The sequence below is a fragment of the Daucus carota genome, chromosome 1, assembly GCF_001625215.2.
Source record: "Daucus carota subsp. sativus chromosome 1, DH1 v3.0, whole genome shotgun sequence".
In the NCBI taxonomy this organism is placed as follows: Eukaryota; Viridiplantae; Streptophyta; class Magnoliopsida; order Apiales; family Apiaceae; genus Daucus; species Daucus carota.
In genome coordinates this window covers 26,647,676-26,666,761 of record NC_030381.2, presented here as the reverse complement: position 1 = coordinate 26,666,761, position 19,086 = coordinate 26,647,676, and the positions used below count along the sequence as shown (strand labels likewise).

General features: G+C 44.6%; 3 protein-coding genes across 3 annotated transcripts; 1 reads left to right on the top strand and 2 right to left on the bottom strand.

Annotated features, from left to right (window-relative positions):
- Positions 1-4,856: 4,856 nt before the first annotated feature.
- LOC135152929 (uncharacterized) lies at positions 4,857-8,003 on the top strand. The gene is made up of 4 exons (XM_064094272.1): positions 4,857-5,647; positions 6,100-6,827; positions 6,920-7,347; positions 7,425-8,003. Exons 2-4 carry the CDS (start codon positions 6,104-6,106, stop codon positions 7,878-7,880), a joined length of 1,608 nt encoding a protein of 535 aa, XP_063950342.1. The 5' UTR covers positions 4,857-5,647; positions 6,100-6,103; the 3' UTR covers positions 7,881-8,003.
- A 589-nt stretch (positions 8,004-8,592) lies between these two features.
- Positions 8,593-14,034, bottom strand: LOC108217510 (uncharacterized). The gene has a single exon (XM_017390338.2). It carries the CDS (start codon positions 14,032-14,034, stop codon positions 8,593-8,595), a length of 5,442 nt encoding a protein of 1,813 aa, XP_017245827.2.
- Positions 14,035-17,231: 3,197 nt separating this feature from the next.
- LOC108200359 (auxin-induced protein X15-like) lies at positions 17,232-18,534 on the bottom strand. Its single transcript, XM_017368486.2, has one exon. It carries the CDS (start codon positions 18,351-18,353, stop codon positions 18,123-18,125), a length of 231 nt encoding a protein of 76 aa, XP_017223975.1. The 5' UTR covers positions 18,354-18,534; the 3' UTR covers positions 17,232-18,122.
- Positions 18,535-19,086: the final 552 nt, after the last annotated feature.

Below are 19,086 nucleotides of genomic sequence, written 5' to 3'. Positions count from 1 at the left end.
GTTAAGTTAACGAGCTCGAGCTCGAACACAAAAAATTGTTCGTTAAGTAAACGAGCTCGAGCCGAGCTTTTAGTATGTTCGGCTCGAGCTCGGCTCGAGCTCGACTCGAGCTCGCTCGGCTCGAGCTCGGCTCGTTAAAGCTCGAAAAAATGTAATATTTTTGGGTTTTTTTTATAATTTATATATATTATTGAATTCAGAATTCAACATATAATATATATATAGGGGAGGGTTCTGGTACAAACTTACAAACTTACAAACTTTTTTTGTTCAACACATATATAACTTGAGTTCAACATTTTTTTAACATATTTTGTTGAACATCGATTAAAATAGTAGTGGAGAAGTACGTAAACCAATTTTGAAATGTAAGAACTAAGGTAAACACGTTTTATAACTAATATTTATGTTTCTAGACCCTAACCAAACCCTAGAGGTATAGTTTAAACATCTTTTTAGATATATTCAACACAATGATAATTAGTGTTCAACACCCGATGTTGAACCCCAGTTATAAATGTGTTGAAAACGCGATTTATTTATGCGTTATTTTAAAAAATTGTGATGTTTTTTGAAGAATTTTCAACATGGATACTTTATATAACTAAGGATTAACACGATGGGAGAATAAAAAAAAGTTTGTAAGTTTGTAACTTAAAAAAGTTTTTATTTGATCCTATCCCTATATATATATATATATATATATATATATATATATATATATATATATTTTAGTGTTGTAACCAAAATTTCGGAAAATAATAATTTTAATATGTTTGCTATTTTAACAGTCAAGTAGAAGGTTAACTAGTACCGCTAACTGGTGTTTAATCCTAATTTAGTGTTTCAATATTTTAAAAAATATTTCTTACCGATCCAACCGTATGGATGTTAACATATATACATTTTAGTGATATAAACAAAGTTTCAAAAAAATTAAAATTATTTGGTTAGCTATTTTAAGAGTGAACTAGCGGTTTGTCTTTATTTTTTTTTTGGCTCGGCTCGACTCGACTCGGCTCGGCTTGTATTTGTTCGCGAACAAGCTCGTGTTCGGCTCGTTAGTTAACGAGCCGAGCTTGAACATAATTTTTGTTCGATAAAAAAGCTCGGCTCGGATCGACTCGTCAGAAAAAAAATTAAAGCTCGGCTCGGTTCGATCAAAACTCGGCTCGGCTCGGTTCGTGAACAGCCCTATCTGCCAGAATAGTTTATTGCAAACGGATATGACACCTATTTTAAAATTTCTACAATTATAATTTTAAAATTTGAATATTCATTATTTTTTAAGAAAAATAAATTATATAAATTTACTTTTTATACTTTAATATATGAGAAATAATATACAAAAAATTGTAAAGAAACGAGGAGCACACTAAGTTCCATATATGCATTTACCCCTTGGCTAATAACACAGAGTCACAGACTAGCAAGACCGCGCATGCTTCTTTTTCTTCAGGATTATTGTGAATTTTCATTTACGTACATGAATACCCAATCTATCATGTATAACACATAAAACAAAACGAGAATGTTGGGGACTTGGAAAAATAAAAACCTAAAATGTCTGGATGACTGGATCTGTGACAAATGTTCTGAACCGGCTAAAACGGTATATATATCTCTCAACATACATCGTAATTCATAATACACTAGGTTCTGAACTAGCTAGAACAGTATATCTATCTAGATACATTATAATACATAATGGGTAGCGGGGGTGGGGGGGGGGGACTAGGGAGGGAGTGGGGGAGATCAGGAGAGGGGAAGGAGGGGGAGAGAGAGAGAGAGGGAGAGAGACGGAGAGAGAGAGGGGAGGGAGGGAGGGAGGGAGGGAGAGGGAGTTGTTAGAAAATGGAAAGTTTAAAGCATATTTTTTAATATGTTCTTGATGTAATTTCCGGGACATTTTCTTAGTGAAATCCATTGAGAAATAGAGTTGAATACAGTGGCTTGAAAGAGCTTGAAATGAGAATGTGATTCATTTAATCTGGACAAATGAATCTGGTCAGTATATCTGACAGATACAGATTCATTGAATCTGGACAAATGAATCTGGTCAGTATATCTGACAGATACAGATTCATTGAATCTGGACAAATGAATCTGGTCGGTATATCTGACAGATACAGATTCATTGAACCTGGACAAATGAATCTGGTCCGAATGTCTGACAGATACAGATTCATTGAACCTGGACAAATGAATCTGGTCAGAATGTTTGACAGATACAGATTCATTGAACCTGGACAAATGAATCTGGTCAGAATGTCTGACAGATACAGATTCATTGAACCTGGACAGATGAATCTGGACGGTGTGTTGGTGCCTTGGCCTCACTATAAATAGTGAGCCTCGACACTTGAGTTGTAGCACGGGAAAAACACAAACACCATTCTCATTCTTCTCTCTTACACTCTCACCATCTACTCCGATATATACACATATACATACTGTTCTCGGGCGAACTGAGGTGTTGATCGCTGTTGATCGTACTCGTGTCTGTGAGCGGTTCGGTCTGTGCTGTTTTATCCTGGGAGCGATATTGCGACTACCCATCACAGCGTAGTGGGGCAATAATCACTTCAAGAACAGTCTAGTCTTCATCGAAGGGCTAGGCGACTCAGCTGTTCTGTATACTAATTCTAGCGACGGTGTAAGGTGCGCCTTTCTCTTCTTTTCTTGTAATTTATCAGTCACTGATTATTGTATATACGATCTTCGTGCATGCTATATTGTTGTGGTTTCGTTGGCCTACACTTGTTTATATAATATAACTGCTCTATACATTGTTGCTGTGATTTTCACTGTGACTCCCAACAATCTTGAAGTGATTATCTGTTATATTGTGTAGTAAGCAAGATGGTTAATGAGATTGCGGATTCTGTTGTTGGTGGTGGTGCTGGTTCTGGGTCTGGTGTTACTAGTAACATCGATTGGACTACGTATCGTTTTCCACAGCCCATTGATTTATCAGGTATTCCTGATAAATTCGGTGGGGGAGTTTCTTTTTCTCGTTGGCAGAAAAAGATGAAACTGTGGCTTACGGTTAAGGGTCTATGGCCGGTGTTGCAGTATGAGAAACCAGTTGTGGTACAGGAAAAGGCTGAAACCCTTAAGGCCTATGCTATGTGGGAGGAAAAGGATGGGGTGGCTAGGGCTGCTATTCTAGCAGCCTTAACGAACACTCTGTTCGATGTTTACTCATCTGACTCCTACACTGCTAAGACCTTGTGGGAGAAACTTGATCAGACACACAATACTGACTCGCAAGGGTTGGAAAAGTATTCTGTGGCTAAGTTCCTGGACTTCAAACTGGTGGATACAAAATCCATGACTGAGCAGGTGCATGAGTTTGAGACGTTGGTGCATGCTTTGAAGGAGTCCGGAATGGACCTTCCTGAAAAGTTTTTGGTTATGTCTGTGATTGAAAAACTCTCTAAGTCTTGGGAAGAGTTTGCACTCTCCCTGAAAAGGCAGAAGGGAGAGATCACTTGGACTAGCCTGATGCTGGATATCTCTGTGCAGGAGCAGCACAAGTCCAAACAGGGACATGTGATGCCAACTGAATCTGGTAGCTCGAAGGTCAATGTAGTGACTGTGGGACAGAAAAGAAAGTCTGTCGCTAAGAAGGTGAACACTAAGCCCAAAACTGACAAGGGCAAGGCTAAGAAATCAAAGGCCAACAAACCATGTTGGTCTTGTGGACAGGTTGGTCATTGGAGTAAGGACTGTCCTGTAAAGAAAGCAAAGAAAGCTGAGGTGGTAGCACAAGCAAATACTGTGCTTGGAACCACTGATGGGCCTGTGCTTAACATGGTTGTTGGTGAGGCTGTTGCTTCTGAAACCAATGACGGGTATGTTAAGTACAACCCTGAACTATTTTCCACTTATCTGTCTAATGAGTGGTTGATTGATACGGGAGCTAATGTGCACATTTGTGCTGATATTACTCTGTTTGTATCTTATCAACAGGCTCATGGGATGACAGTGACGATGGGGAATGCTAGTGCGGCTCAAGTTCGTGGAATAGGAAACGTGGACCTGAAGTTTGCTTCAGGGCGTGTTCTATCCCTTACTAGAGTGCATCATGTTCCCGAGATTCGTAGAAATATTATTAGTGGAAGTTGTTTAGTTAAAAATGGCTTTGAACTTTCTTTAAAGTGTAATAAAGTAGTTATTACTCAGACTGGTGTGTTTTTTGGCAAGGGCTACTTGTCAGACGGCTTGTTTTTAATAAATGTGGAGCCTGTTTTAGGCGGTTTTATTAATGATATTGCTTCTCCTTCTGTTAATAATATTGAATCATCCGATTTGTGGCACTCTAGGCTTGGTCATTTAAATTTTGGTGCTCTAAAGAATATGATGAACTTAGAGTTGATTCCAAAGCATGCCATTGATAAGAAAACTAAATGTCAAGTATGTGTGACAGCTAAACTAACAAGGAAACCTTTTCATAGTGTGGTTAGGGATTCTGACTTGTTAGATTTAGTGCACTCGGACATATGTGAATTTGGTGGTGTGTTGACTAAGGAACACTGTAGATATTTCATTACCTTTATAGATGATTGTAGTAGATATTGTTATGTTTATTTTCTTAAACATAAAGATGAAGCACTTGAAAAATTCATTAGATTTAAAACTGAAGTTGAAACACAAACTGGTAAAGTACTTAAACGTTTGAGATCTGATAGAGGTGGTGAATATACGGGAAACACCTTTAATGAATTTTGCAAGAGCAATGGTATAATTCATGAGGTGACTCCACCTTATACACCTGAGTCTAATGGGGTGGCAGAACGAAAGAACAGAACTTTTAAAGATATGATTAACAGTATGTTGATTAATTCGGGTGTTAGAGCCAAAGTTCTGCCGGATACCAAAGCCGAAGTATGACCTGAAACAGAGAAGAATGCGAGGGTTTGTCCCCCCGATTCACCTCCGGTGTGAGAATAAATTAGTGGCTCTAGGAAGGGTTTAGAGAACTGCAAGCGAGTATGTAAGAATGTATAAAGTTGTGAATGAATTTTACCACTGATTTACCCACTTTTTATAGGAGGAGGAGGAGCCCTGCTATGTAACGTTCCCGCCCGATGCGGGAGGGAAGTTATGATGAGTAAAGGAGGCGGGATTCTCTCGCCTCGACCGTTGCCATAGTAACGTTTAAGTTCAAACGGTGGGCTGGACCTGCTTTGGGCCGTAATGGATTGGGCCGAAAGGCTTATAACCCAACATGTCCCCAGGCTTCGGTCGGGTTTCAAACGCGGCCGAAGCCTAAGTTGTCTTTGACCGACCGACAGGGTGAGGCTGTAGTGGGAGCTGAGCAGTTGTTTCGGTCTGATTTCAAAATGCTTGGTCCGATGGACGCGTGGTGTCGTTTGGGCGCCGGATGGCGTGGCCTCGAGATACGCGCTGAATCTGGGCCGTGCATTCCAAAGGGTGCCATTAATAGGGCGCGCCTTTTCACAATTCGTTTATAAATACAAATCATTACCACCCGTTTCTTTTCATATTTCCAATATCCTCTTGTTTTCCTCTCAACTCTCCATTCTCTCAAGCTTCTTGCTCCCAGGCGATAGTTGTTAACCGGCGGTGGTTCTTTTTCCGGCTTCTTTCACCCGTTTTCTCCACATCTCTTCTACGACAAGTAAGTTGTTCTCCCCTCTTTGTCAGTTATCATCCTTTATGTTTAGGATGCTGCTAGATGTTAGTGCACTGTATTTTGTTGCTTTGCGTATTTTCTTTCCTGGTAGGAGTTGTCCCGCCGGCTTACCGATTTTTGGGGGGTTTTTTGTTCTTGTTATGTGCTTGCATTGTACTGGTAGTCGTAGATCAGGATCGCAGTAGGGGTTTTCCGGCGGTCTCTGAGTTTATAACCGGTGACTTGTCGCCGTCGCTTCCTCCACTTATTGTGTTATTTGTGCTTTAATTCTTGTTTGAGTTTTGAATGTTTGTTGCCTGAGTCGGCTTTCTAGGGTTAGGTTAGTCGAGTCCTGCTGGCCCGACCCGATTCGGCCCTCTGTACTCGGGCTTGCTTCTTTTTCTTCTTTTTCTTTCTTTCCGAGTACATGGCTCATGTTTGCCTTCTCTCGTTTGCAGGCAAATGGATCGGTCGGGTGACATAGTCGGGACGTCTTATTCGGCCGCGGATCACTTTAGCGATGTGCTGAAGTTTCCTATGGCCAACTTTCCTTCCTTACTGACCGAAGCGGATCTGAAGTCGTTTCGGATAAAGTACCAGATACATCGGTCGTGGGATATTTATCCAGCCATAGAGAGCGATTGTATCTACCAAACACCTGAGTCGGAAGAAGGGCACAAGTGTGTGGGCATCTCCGAAAACGCCTTTAAGTGCGGCTTTCGGCTCCCGATGCTCCCCCTGCTGAAGAAACTTCTGAAGCAGACGGGGATCGCCTTAGGCCAGTTGGACCCGAACGGATTTACGTACATAAACGTATTCCAGCATCGGTGTCTGATGGCCGGCGTGTCTCCTCGGCCAGCTCTCTTCTGGAATCATCATGATTTCAAGAAAAACGCCAAGAGCAATGGCTTTTATACCATCGGCCGCAAGACCGGCCGACCGAATTGGTGTGAAACCAACTCGAGCAACAAGGGTACCCACGAACGGTGGTTCTACCTGGGGGGTCACTCGATCCACAAGTTCTCTCTGTGGAGGGAGGTAGACCCCTCCATCATCACCACTCCCCCTCTGGTCGGTAAGGACCTGGAGGACTTTGAGAAATTGAACAAAGTCCAGGAGCCGAACCGGATTCTGCTGTCGACCAGTCGGGAGAAGGAGTGGCTCTTCACTCTTTGGGGTAGTGACGGTAGTCTTTCTATTTCTTCTTTGCTTTTCCCTCGATAGTTGATCACTTGATTTGTACCTGTTTATTGTTTTAACGCTGTCTTCTTTGTGCAGTGTCTTCCCGAACCGAAGCCCTGAAGAGGAAGACGGCGAAGGCCATGGCGGCAAAGAAGGAGGCCGAAGCAAAGGCCCGCGGCGAAACAACAGTTGGTGCCATAGTCCAGGCGGATGTGGCGAAGGAGAAGACCCCGGAGGTTGGTCGTGCGGAGGGGACGGTTGAGAAAGCCTCCGAGGTGGTGGAGATTCCGGCCGCCGAAGCCTCTAGGAAGAGGAACAGGCCGGACGGTTCATCGGAGGTCCGGCCTTACATTCCGGAGTGGTCGGTTTTGGCGACCGATTCGATTGCGATCCAGGCTCCTGATCGGATCAAGGAAGTTGCGGGCGATCTCTGCCGATCGCAAATGTTGCCGGCCGACCGGGGGACCTATGAGTCGGCGACTGCTCTGCAAGCGTGCGAGCAGCTGATGTGCTTCCTATCTCTGGTAAGTGTTCTCATCCTTTAGTCCCTTCCACTTTATGGGCCCGGTATATCTTTTTTAACTTGTCCATTTATGTGCAGGCTTCTCCTTGGGCGGCGGCGGTGACTGATAAGGTCCAGGACATGCAGAAGCAGATGGCTGGGGTGAACGCCCTTACTATTCGAGCCAATCTAGCTGAAGATACCCTGGCGGCCCTGAAGACGGAGCTGGATGCTGCCCACCAGGACCTGAAGGACCTTCGGGAGTCGGAAGGCCGTCTGAAGGGGCAAGTCGATACTCTGACCAGGAGGGTTCAGCGCCGCAACCTGGCGTTGAAGGCTGCCCGAAAGAAGGAGAAGAAGACGAGGAAGCTTCTTGAGAAGACCGAGGATCGGTTCCTCGACATTGGATATGACGAGGCGGTCCGTCGGGCTCACAAGGAAGGCTTGGATCACAAGTTACTTTTGGACGAAGGAGCTTCTGATCCGGTCGGCCGTGAGGATCCGGACGAACCCCTTGTTGTTTCATCCGATCCCGAGACTGACTACTCGGAGTAATTCTAATTTTGTACTTTCATTGGCCTTCGGGCCATTATTTGTAAAAACGATCTGCCTTCGGGCTTTGTATAAATATTTCGCCTTCGGGCTTCTAATTAATTTTGCCTTCGGGCTTGCTTTTCATACTTGGTTTTATCTCCATACATGTTTTTGTTTCTGATGTATGTCTTAGATAGTGTATGTCTTCGACCGGTCGGTCTCCATACTTTTGTTGTCGCAACCTTTAGGCCGACCAGTAAGCTTTTTTGCGACTGTATGTATGTCTTAAACCGAAGGGTTTCAATACATGTTCGATATATATATATTTTTTTTATATGTACGTCTTTGACCGTTCGGTCTCAGTTTTACGTCTGACCGACAAATCTCGATACACACTAATTGAATTCGGAAATGTGCGTCTTTAGCCTTAAAAATTGGCTTCAGCACAATGCCTCGATCCCCCAATATTTGGGGATTGTTATTATCTTTAAGTTATGTATTCGATCGGCCCCATTGTAGATAAAAACAATCGTGCAAATATTAAGTTAAATCAAGGATAACTCCTTTGGTCCCGTAATTTTGATCAGGTTGCCCCTAGTTACGGGATCGGTCGGAGTGTTAAACAAGTTGAAATTACTCAAAAAATTTGAAGTAGGAGTTTTTATTCATTGGAAAGGAAACAATTACATAATTGTAATGTATTACTGAAAGTAAAATATTCGGGCGGGAAGCCTTACTGATAATATTTCCGGAGCTGGGAAGCATGCCAGGTGTTCTTAATGGGGCTTCCATCTGGAGTGGCAAGTTTGTACGTTCCCGGCCGAACTATCTCAACAACAGTGTAGGGGCCTTCCCAGTTTGGCATAAGCTTTCCTTGCTTCGTCGGCATGGAAGTAGCCAAGTCTCGGAGAACCATGTCCCCAACTCTGAAAGAACGTTTTCGGATACCCGAATCATAATATTGAGATGCTTGCTGTTGGTATCGGACGTTCCTCTGATGGGCGGCTTCTCTTTCTTCTTCTAAGAGATCCAGGTTGCCTCGGAGGCCATATTCATTGGTATCAGGATTGAAGACCTGGGTTCGGTAAGATTCCAGGCCAACCTCAACCGGGACAAGCGAGTCGGTCCCGTAAGCTAACCGAAATGGGGTTTCTCCTGTCGAAGAGCGAGGAGTGGTTCGGTATGCCCACAGGACCCAAGGGAGCTCTTCGGCCCATAGTCCCTTAGCTTCTCCAAGGCGCTTCTTGATTCCGTGGAAGATGATCTTGTTTGCTGCCTCGATCGCCCCGTTTCCTTGGGGGTGACCGACCGAGCTGAACCTCTGTTGAATGCCGAAGCTGGCCAAGAATTCCTTGAACTTTTTCCCAACAAACTGGGTGCCGTTATCGGACACACACACCATCGGTATGCCAAACCTCACAATTATCTGCTCCAGGAAGAATTTCTTGGCAGCCTGTTCGGTGATAGCTGAGAGCGGTCGGGCTTCGACCCACTTTGTCATGTAGTCAATGGCCACTATGCAATATTTGGCTTGCCGGGTGCTGGTTGGTAGGATTCCGACTATGTCGATGGCCCACATGGAGAAAGGGATTGGGCTGAGGACCGAAGTCATTTCTTCCGGGGGTTGCTTCGGAACATAGCTGTGGATTTGACACTGTCGGCATTTCTTTGAATAGTTGGCTGCATCTTCTCTGATGGTCGGCCAAAAGAATCCCTGTCGGAGTATCTTTAGGGCTAGGGATCGGCCGGCCAGGTGCTCGCCGCAGATGCCTTCATGAACTGTCTCCAGGGCTAGAAGTTGTTCTTCTGGATCTAAGCATCGGAGCAGCGGCTGAGAGACTGATCGCCTAAAGAGTCGGCCCCCGATCAGTGTGTAGCTAGCTGCTCGGTACTTTATCTTTTGGGCTTCCTTCTTCTCTAAGGGCAAGAACCCTTTTTCCAAGTATGCTCTGATGGGGGTCATCCAATTTATGCCTTGATGAATTTCCAGGCAAGCTTTCTTGTCGACCGAAGGCATTTTTACCTCCGTCAAGTAGATGGACCCCGTCAAATTCTGTGTTTCGGCCGAGGCTAATCGAGAGAGAGCATCGGCGCGGCCATTGTCTTCCCGACCGATGGCGCTCAATTCAAATGTTTCGAAAAACTGAGTTTGTTCGCGTACTTTAGCGGCGTAAGCCTTCGTTCGGGGCTCTTTCTGTTCATACTCCCCAGAAAAGTGCTTGACAACCAGCATGGAGTCGCTGAAAGCCCTCAAGTGCCTTACCTCCAGATTTTTGGCTAGACCCACTCCTGCCAAGAGGGCTTCGTACTCGGCCTCATTGTTGGTCAAAGGGAAAGTGAACCGGATGGCTTGACAAATCTCAAATCCATCGGGACTAGAAAGGATCAATCCGGCCCCACATTTTGACCCGGCCACCGACCCATCCACAAACAACTTCCACCTACCAGGAGTCCGAATGAGCTGTTCCTTCGGTTCCAAGTCCGTCGGCCCGGAAAAACGGCACTCTACCATGAAGTCAACCAAGGCTTGGGCTTTAATGGCTGTTCGGGGAACATACTCTAAGTCGTATTCCCCCAATTCTACAGACCAGGCGACGACTCTGCCCGAAGCCTCCGGTCGGCTGAGAATCTTCTTCAGAGGTTGGTCGGTGACCACTTGTATCGTTCGCCCTTGAAAATAGTGTCGCAATTTTCGGGAGGCCATGACCAGCCCATGTGCGAACTTCTCGGCATTCGGGTATCGGGTTTCGGCATCCCTCAGCATATGAGACACATAGAAGACCGGATGTTGGTTTTTCTCGTGCTCCTTTACCAAGACCGCACCAAGGGTTCGGTCACTTACTGCCAAGTACAACTGGAGGGTCTCCTTCGGATCGGGCCTCAGCAGCAGAGGGGCTTTAACCAGATATTCCTTTATTTCTTCGAAGGCCTTTATGCAGTTCGGCCCCCACTCAAAATTCTTGGCTCCCTTCAAAACTTCAAAGAAGGGGAGCGCCTTTTCTGCCGACCGAGAGATGAACCTTCGGAGGGCTGCCAGTCGCCCCGTTAGCTTCTGAATGTCCCGAATGGTCTTCGGGGCTTCCATTTCTATCACTGCCTTTATCTTCTCGGGATTCGCCTCGATCCCCCTTGCGCTGACCATGTACCCTAGGAACTTGCCACTACAAACCCCGAAGGTGCACTTGGCGGGGTTGATCTTCATGTTGTTCCGTCTTAGGGTCTCGAAGCATTCCTTGAGGTCATCGGCGTGATCTTGAAATAAGGACTTCACTATCATATCATCTACGTAACATTCCATGTTTCGGCCTATCTGATCGGCGAAGACTTTGTTCACCATCCTTTGAAAAGTGGCCCCCGCATTTTTCAGGCCGAAGGGCATCTTGATGTAAGCATAGGTTCCCTTCGGGGTGATGAATGCTGTCTTCGGAATATCCTCGGCATCCATGGCGATCTGATGATACCCTGAGAATGCATCCAAAAAGCTGAGTATTTGATAGCCAGAGGTGGCATCTATCAGCTGATCGATGTTCGGCAAAGGATAGTGATCCTTCGGGCAATTCTTGTTGAGGTCGGTATAATCGACACACATTCTCCACTTGTTGTTTGACTTTTTGACCACCACCACATTTGCCAACCACTCTGGATACTCGATTTCTTCGATGAACTTGGCCTCCAGTAACTTCTCCACTTCGGCCTCAATCACTTTTTGCCTCTCCACCGCGAAGTTCCTCTTCTTCTGCTTCACGGGCACAGCCTGAGGATGAACATTTAGCCTGTGCCGAGCGATCGACTCATCCAACCCTGGCATATCCTCGGGTCCCCAGGCAAAGACATCATGGTAGCGACGGACCACATCAATCACTTTTTCCTTCAACCCTGGCTCCATATCTTTACCGATCCGAACCATTTTTCCCGAGCACCCTGCATATAATTCCACCTCTTCGGTTTCGGTGCCCGGTTCGGCTATCGGGTTTGAGAGATCATTTCCAAACTTCTCCAACTCAATATGGAGGGCATGGCCGCTGCCCCCAGGACCATCTTCGGTTCGGCGCCGTTTGTTTCCTTCGGCGCCACCTAGATCCTTTTCTTTCTCCAAGTCTTCCAGCATAATGATCCTAGCTGCCTTCTGATCACCTCTCATCTCTCCCACCCCCTTTTCGGTCGGGAACTTCAACTTAAGATGGGGAATAGAGGCAATGGCTTCGAAAGCAGTGAGAACAGGTCTCCCCAAGATGGCATTGAAGGGACTCTCAACTCGGACCACATAAAACTTGACCTGTTTTTCCACAGTATAAGGGGATTTACCGAGCAATAGGGGCAAGTGGATCGTACCTTCGATCGGGACCGGCTGATTGCCGAAGCCATAGAGGGGTGCCTCATAGCAGGTATCGATCTGCTTGCCTTCCAGGTTCATCTTCTGGTAGGTGTTGTAGTAGAGGACGTTAACAGAACTTCCCCCGTCAACCAGAACCTTCCAGATCTTGTTTTGGCCGATCACGGGATTAATGACCAACGGATCCTCGTGCGGCAGCATAACATCCTCATAATCTTCTTGTGAAAACATTATAGGATACGACTGTTTGGTGGAGTTGATGCTATAGAGGTTGTAGACCTGTCGGGCGTACTTCTTCTTAGCCGTTTTGCTACTTCGGTCCAGAATTGTTCCCCCGAAAATCGTTCGGACCTCACCTCTGTACCTCTCACCTTCTTCGGGCGCCTTCCCTTTATCTTCTTTGGGACCCAACCGATCCCTCAGATCCTTAACATACTGGTTCAAATCTCCAGCCTTGACCATCCTCTCTATTAACTTCTTCAGGTGGTAGCATTCATCGGTATTGTGCCCGTTGTCACGATGATAGTCGCAATACTTATCAGAGTTTTTCTTGTAATCTGGGATCTTCATCTTCGGCGGCCGAACGAATCCTGGTTTTCCTTTAATTTCGTTAAGAATCTTGGAGACAGATGTATTCAGAGGAGTGAACACAGTGCTGTCTCTATCTCTCCTTCGTTCGGCCCCCCGATCCAGCTTTTCATCCCTTTCATCTCTCCTGCCTCGGTGGCTATCATTCCTTTTTCCCCTGCCGTCCGAACGGGAACTGTACCGATCATCTTTCCGATCGCTCTTGTGTCCCCCGATGGATTCCATCTTCCTTCTGATGCTTTCTCCCCGCAAATAGATGTCATTCAGCGATTTAGGGGGTATATCATACAAAGATGATCGGAGCTTCTTACCCTTCACCGGATCCAGACCGGCCGTCAGGAACCCTGCAGCCTTCACCTTATCCAGATTAGTGACCATCCCAGCTTCTTCCTTGAACCTGGCCAAGTAGTCGCCCAACTCCTCATTGGGTCTCTGTCGGCAATGAATTAGGGCTTCTGTATCCTTCTCTCTTCGGCACAAGTGAGAGTAGTGCCTCAAAAACTTGCGTTTCAATTGATCATAAGAACTGACCGACCTTGGTCGTAGGGATCGGTACCACATCGTAGCGGATCCCTTCAGGTAGGTCTTAAACATCTTGCATAGCATGATGTCACAATGTCCCATTCCAGTCATCAGGGACTCGTATTTGTCGCAGTGATCGATCGGGTCGCCCTTCCCGTTAAATTCATTCATCTTCGGGAACTGTCTACCCGGGGGCGGCCGATATTGCTCGATCTCCTCGACTATCACTGGCTCATGGGTCAACGTCTTGTCCCCAAACATGGCCTTCTCCATTCGGCGAAGTCGGTCCCTAACGTGGGGACCTTCCTCTCCTTCGGTATCCGAAGGTGTGACATGCCTGTGACGAGGCCCTCGGGAATGCGACTCGGAGTCCGAAGACCCGTCTTGGTCTTCCCGATTCCTCTTCTTATTTCCTTCGCCTTCCGGCACTCGATCTCCTTCGGCCTCCAAGGCCTCTCGGAGGGCTCTCTCTTGGAGCTCAATCTCTTCCCTTTGTAGCTGGAGGGCCTTCAGCCGGAGTTCGTCGGCTTCCCTCTTCTTGGCTAGTCGGGCAGCTTCTTGCTCCTTGGTCTTGGAAGATTGGGCTTTAGCAGCCTGCTCTTCTCGCCATTTCAACAGCATCTGCTGTTGTTCTTCGGGGGTGGGCAACAGCCCTTCGGGACTATTGCCAAAGTCGAAACCTGGGTTTGGGTTGGAGGTATTTCCAATGGTTTGTTCGGTGGTGTTTGTCATGGTGTTGATTTATGAGAAATTCTACTTGCAGTTTCCCACAGACGGCGCCAATGTTAGAGCCAAAGTTCTGCCGGATACCAAAGCCGAAGTATGACCTGAAACAGAGAAGAATGCGAGGGTTTGTCCCCCCGATTCACCTCCGGTGTGAGAATAAATTAGTGGCTCTAGGAAGGGTTTAGAGAACTGCAAGCGAGTATGTAAGAATGTATAAAGTTGTGAATGAATTTTACCACTGATTTACCCACTTTTTATAGGAGGAGGAGGAGCCCTGCTATGTAACGTTCCCGCCCGATGCGGGAGGGAAGTTATGATGAGTAAAGGAGGCGGGATTCTCTCGCCTCGACCGTTGCCATAGTAACGTTTAAGTTCAAACGGTGGGCTGGACCTGCTTTGGGCCGTAATGGATTGGGCCGAAAGGCTTATAACCCAACATCGGGGTTGCCCAAGTACATGTGGGGGGAGGCTCTGAATACGGCTTGCCATATTCTGAATAGAGTCCCTCTGAAACATATGGACAAGACACCTTACGAATTATGGAAAGGCAGGAAAACTAGTCTAAAGTATCTTCGTGTGTGGGGGTGCCTTGCGAAGGTACTTGTCCCTGAACACAAGAGAAAGAAACTAGGGCCGAAAACTGTTGATTGTATCTTTCTGGGCTATCTCGAAACCACTACAGCTATGAGATTTTTAGTATTAAAATCTGACATAGATGGTATAGTGGCAAACACGATAGTTGAGTTTCGTGATGCAACATTCTTTGAGGATGTCTTCCCTATGAAGACTGGTATACCTCAAAGTTCTTCTAGTGTTGATCCTACTCACACATCTAGTTCTATTCCCGATCATGTGGAAAAGATGACAAATGTGGGGGCAGATCCTACTAGTAGCTCTACTCCTAATGAAGTTGAGGAACCTAGAAGGAGCAAGCGTGCAAAGGTAGTTAAGGACTTTGGAAGTGATTTTATCACTTACAATGTCGAGGACGAACCTTTGACTTTCCGACAAGCCATGGATTCTTCGGAATCTAGGCACTGGAAAGGCGCTGTGAAGAGTGAAATTGACTCTATTGTTTCTAACGGAACATGGGAGTTGGTTGACCTCCCTCCTGGGTGTTCTACTATAGGATGTAGGTGGATCTTCAAAAGGAAGATGAAACCAGATGGCTCAATAGATAAGTATAAAGCTAGATTGGTTGCTAAAGGTTTTAGGCAAAGAGAAGGTATTGACTACTTTGATACATACTCTCCTGTTGCAAGATTGACAACGATCCGAATGCTTGTAGCATTGGCTTCCGTACATGGTCTTATCATCCATCAAATGGATGTAAAGACAGCTTTTCTTCATGGTGATCTTGAAGAAGAGATTTATATGGATCAGCCTGAGGGATTTGTTGCATCTGGCAATGAGAGCAAAGTATGTAAGTTAGTCAAATCCATCTACGGCTTGAAACAAGCACCTAGAGACTGGCACAAAAAGTTTGATGACACTGTTTTGACTTTTGATTTTATAGTTAATGATAATGACAAGTGTGTCTACTATAAGGTTAAAGGAAATGAACATATTGTGTTGTGCTTGTATGTGGATGATATACTACTGTTTGGAACCAATATTGAGATTATTAACGAGACAAAGAATTTCTTGAAAAAACACTTTGAAATGAAGGACATGGGTGAGGCGAATGTGATTCTTGGACTCAAGTTGACTCAGTCAACTGAGGGAATAACCTTGTCACAATCTCATTATATAGAGAAATCTATACTTGAGAAGTATGGTTATTCAAATTGTAGAATTGCTAGTACACCATATGATCCTAAAGTTGCTCTTATCAAGAATGCTTCAGGTGTACCTGTGTCTCAGTTAAGATATTCTCAGATTATTGGTAGTTTGCAATATCTTGCTAATGGTACTAGACCAGATATAACATATTCTGTGTCTAAGTTAGCAAGATATACAAGCTGTCCAAACAGAACTCATTGGGATGCTCTAGATAGAGTACTTAGATATCTGAAAGGCACCATATATCTTGGGTTGCACTACAGGAGATATCCGAGTGTGCTTGAGGGATATAGTGATGCAAGTTGGATAGCTAAGAAGTCTGGTTCCAATGGAGTGACTGGATATCTGTTTACCCTTGCGGGTGGAGCAGTATCCTGGAAGTCGACTAGACAGACTATAGTAACTCGGTCTACGTTTGAGGCCGAGTTGTGTGCATTGGATGCCACGGGTACGGAGGCTGAATGGTTACATGGACTCATGTCTGTGTTACCTGTAGTAAGTCGTCCGCTACCGGCAATTTCTGTTCATTGTGATAGCCGTACAACTATCGACAAGATCAGAAGTGTCAAGTATAATGCTAAAACAAAGAGACACATCCAAGTTAGACTTAAGTCTATAAGGGGTTTGGTGTCTGATCGGACTATTGCTATTGAGTTCATTGGAACTCAAGATAACATAGCTGATCCACTGACTAAAGGGCTTGAGCATGCTGTTGTCCTTAAGTCAAGGTTGGGGATGGGACTGATAACCCATCATGATTCATCTACAGCGGGAACCCAATACATCTGAGAGGAGATCCCTCAAAGTGTATTCAATGTGGTAAACAAGCTGTAAGGGTGGATCGGTAGTACCTTTAACTACAATGTAGATACTTATGCATCTGAGTCTATCCCCTGCAAACCTAAAAGGTACTGACACTGCAAGTATAGCAAGAGTTTTTAGAACTCTGAATGGGGTCAAGTCATTTGACGAGATGGTTGCAGTACATCTCTGGAGATGCCCAGCTAAGCGAATGTAATTGTGAGGTCGCAATTAGAGGAAAGGGTTATTCCTTGAAACATTCGACGAACAGGATCGAGACACGACCATTAATGTCTCAAAGCCGTAGATCGGCACCATAGCCTTTGACCTGTCGTCGTCTATGGAGTGTGGTTACACCCAACGGATAGAGATTCAAGGTGAAACAATCCATCTATATCCGGTAGCCATCGAAGTAGGGGACTTAGGAGGGTTCAAACCCGGAAGGGTACCTACTCTGAAAAACAAGTCATGATGAGGACTAATATGCATATCTATATGGATTTGTGGGGGATTGTTAGAAAATGGAAAGTTTAAAGCATATTTTTTAATATGTTCTTGATGTAATTTCCGGGACATTTTCTTAGTGAAATCCATTGAGAAATAGAGTTGAATACAGTGGCTTGAAAGAGCTTGAAATGAGAATGTGATTCATTTAATCTGGACAAATGAATCTGGTCAGTATATCTGACAGATACAGATTCATTGAATCTGGACAAATGAATCTGGTCAGTATATCTGACAGATACAGATTCATTGAATCTGGACAAATGAATCTGGTCGGTATATCTGACAGATACAGATTCATTGAACCTGGACAAATGAATCTGGTCCGAATGTCTGACAGATACAGATTCATTGAACCTGGACAAATGAATCTGGTCAGAATGTTTGACAGATACAGATTCATTGAACCTGGACAAATGAATCTGGTCAGAATGTCTGACAGATACAGATTCATTGAACCTGGACAGATGAATCTGGACGGTGTGTTGGTGCCTTGGCCTCACTATAAATAGTGAGCCTCGACACTTGAGTTGTAGCACGGGAAAAACACAAACACCATTCTCATTCTTCTCTCTTACACTCTCACCATCTACTCCGATATATACACATATACATACTGTTCTCGGGCGAACTGAGGTGTTGATCGCTGTTGATCGTACTCGTGTCTGTGAGCGGTTCGGTCTGTGCTGTTTTATCCTGGGAGCGATATTGCGACTACCCATCACAGCGTAGTGGGGCAATAATCACTTCAAGAACAGTCTAGTCTTCATCGAAGGGCTAGGCGACTCAGCTGTTCTGTATACTAATTCTAGCGACGGTGTAAGGTGCGCCTTTCTCTTCTTTTCTTGTAATTTATCAGTCACTGATTATTGTATATACGATCTTCGTGCATGCTATATTGTTGTGGTTTCGTTGGCCTACACTTGTTTATATAATATAACTGCTCTATACATTGTTGCTGTGATTTTCACTGTGACTCCCAACAGGAGTGAGAGAGAGGCTTGAAACTAAATGGAGTTGGTTAGTCTGAAAAATGTGGCCTCGTCACAAGGCAGAACAATGCCTCTATCCGGATGAAAGCCATATTCCTCAGCAGCCTTATCAAGTAGTTGAGTGAAAGCAGGTTGTTTCAGGTAAAAGGTTGGAACAACAAATCGTTTTCGACATTCGCCTACATACACCACAAAATACCCTCTTGGTGCCGTTTCCCTCCTCGCCATTGCACGTACCTTGGCCATCACCTATCAAAATCACTCAAACACCTGGAGTGGTACACAATATATTAGAATTACACAACTCTATCTGGAACTAATATGTAAACTGGGTCTGCAGTTTGTGTAGTAAGTCCTTTTATTTAATATATAAACAAGTTTTAGGAGCTTGTTTCTGTAAAGTTTGAATAGTCCTGATGATCCTTTATATTAGCTTGGCCAGAAGGACATACAATAACGTACATGGTAAGAGAAATTGTGTTCAAAACGTGCGCCTGTTGGAAATGGTTAATCTTGGACCCGCACATGCATGCATCAGCATCAATCATGTCTGCAGTTTCATTTCAGGAACAGTACTACACATTCAAGGTATTTAATTACAGTACTTAAGGAATCCCTATAGCCGGAGTAAATAATTTGGGGGATTCTAGGTACCCAAAATTTGTGTCCAAATTGTTTTTCAAAATGACGTAACAGATATATGACTGATTTTAGTTAGGTGTTTTATGTAGATACACGGATCTCATTATTTATTAGTATGAGGGTAACCAATCACAAATTGCCACATAGATTTAGAAAATAAATTTGGAAACAAATTTTGGGGTAATTAGCATTTTCTAAATAAAATTTATACTCCTTCCATTCTTTTATATTAGTCGCTTTGACTTTATGCACGTAATTTGAAGTGTACGAAAGACATAATTCTATAAATTAATTTTCAAATATTCCTTTTTCTAATAAAATTTAACACATATAATTT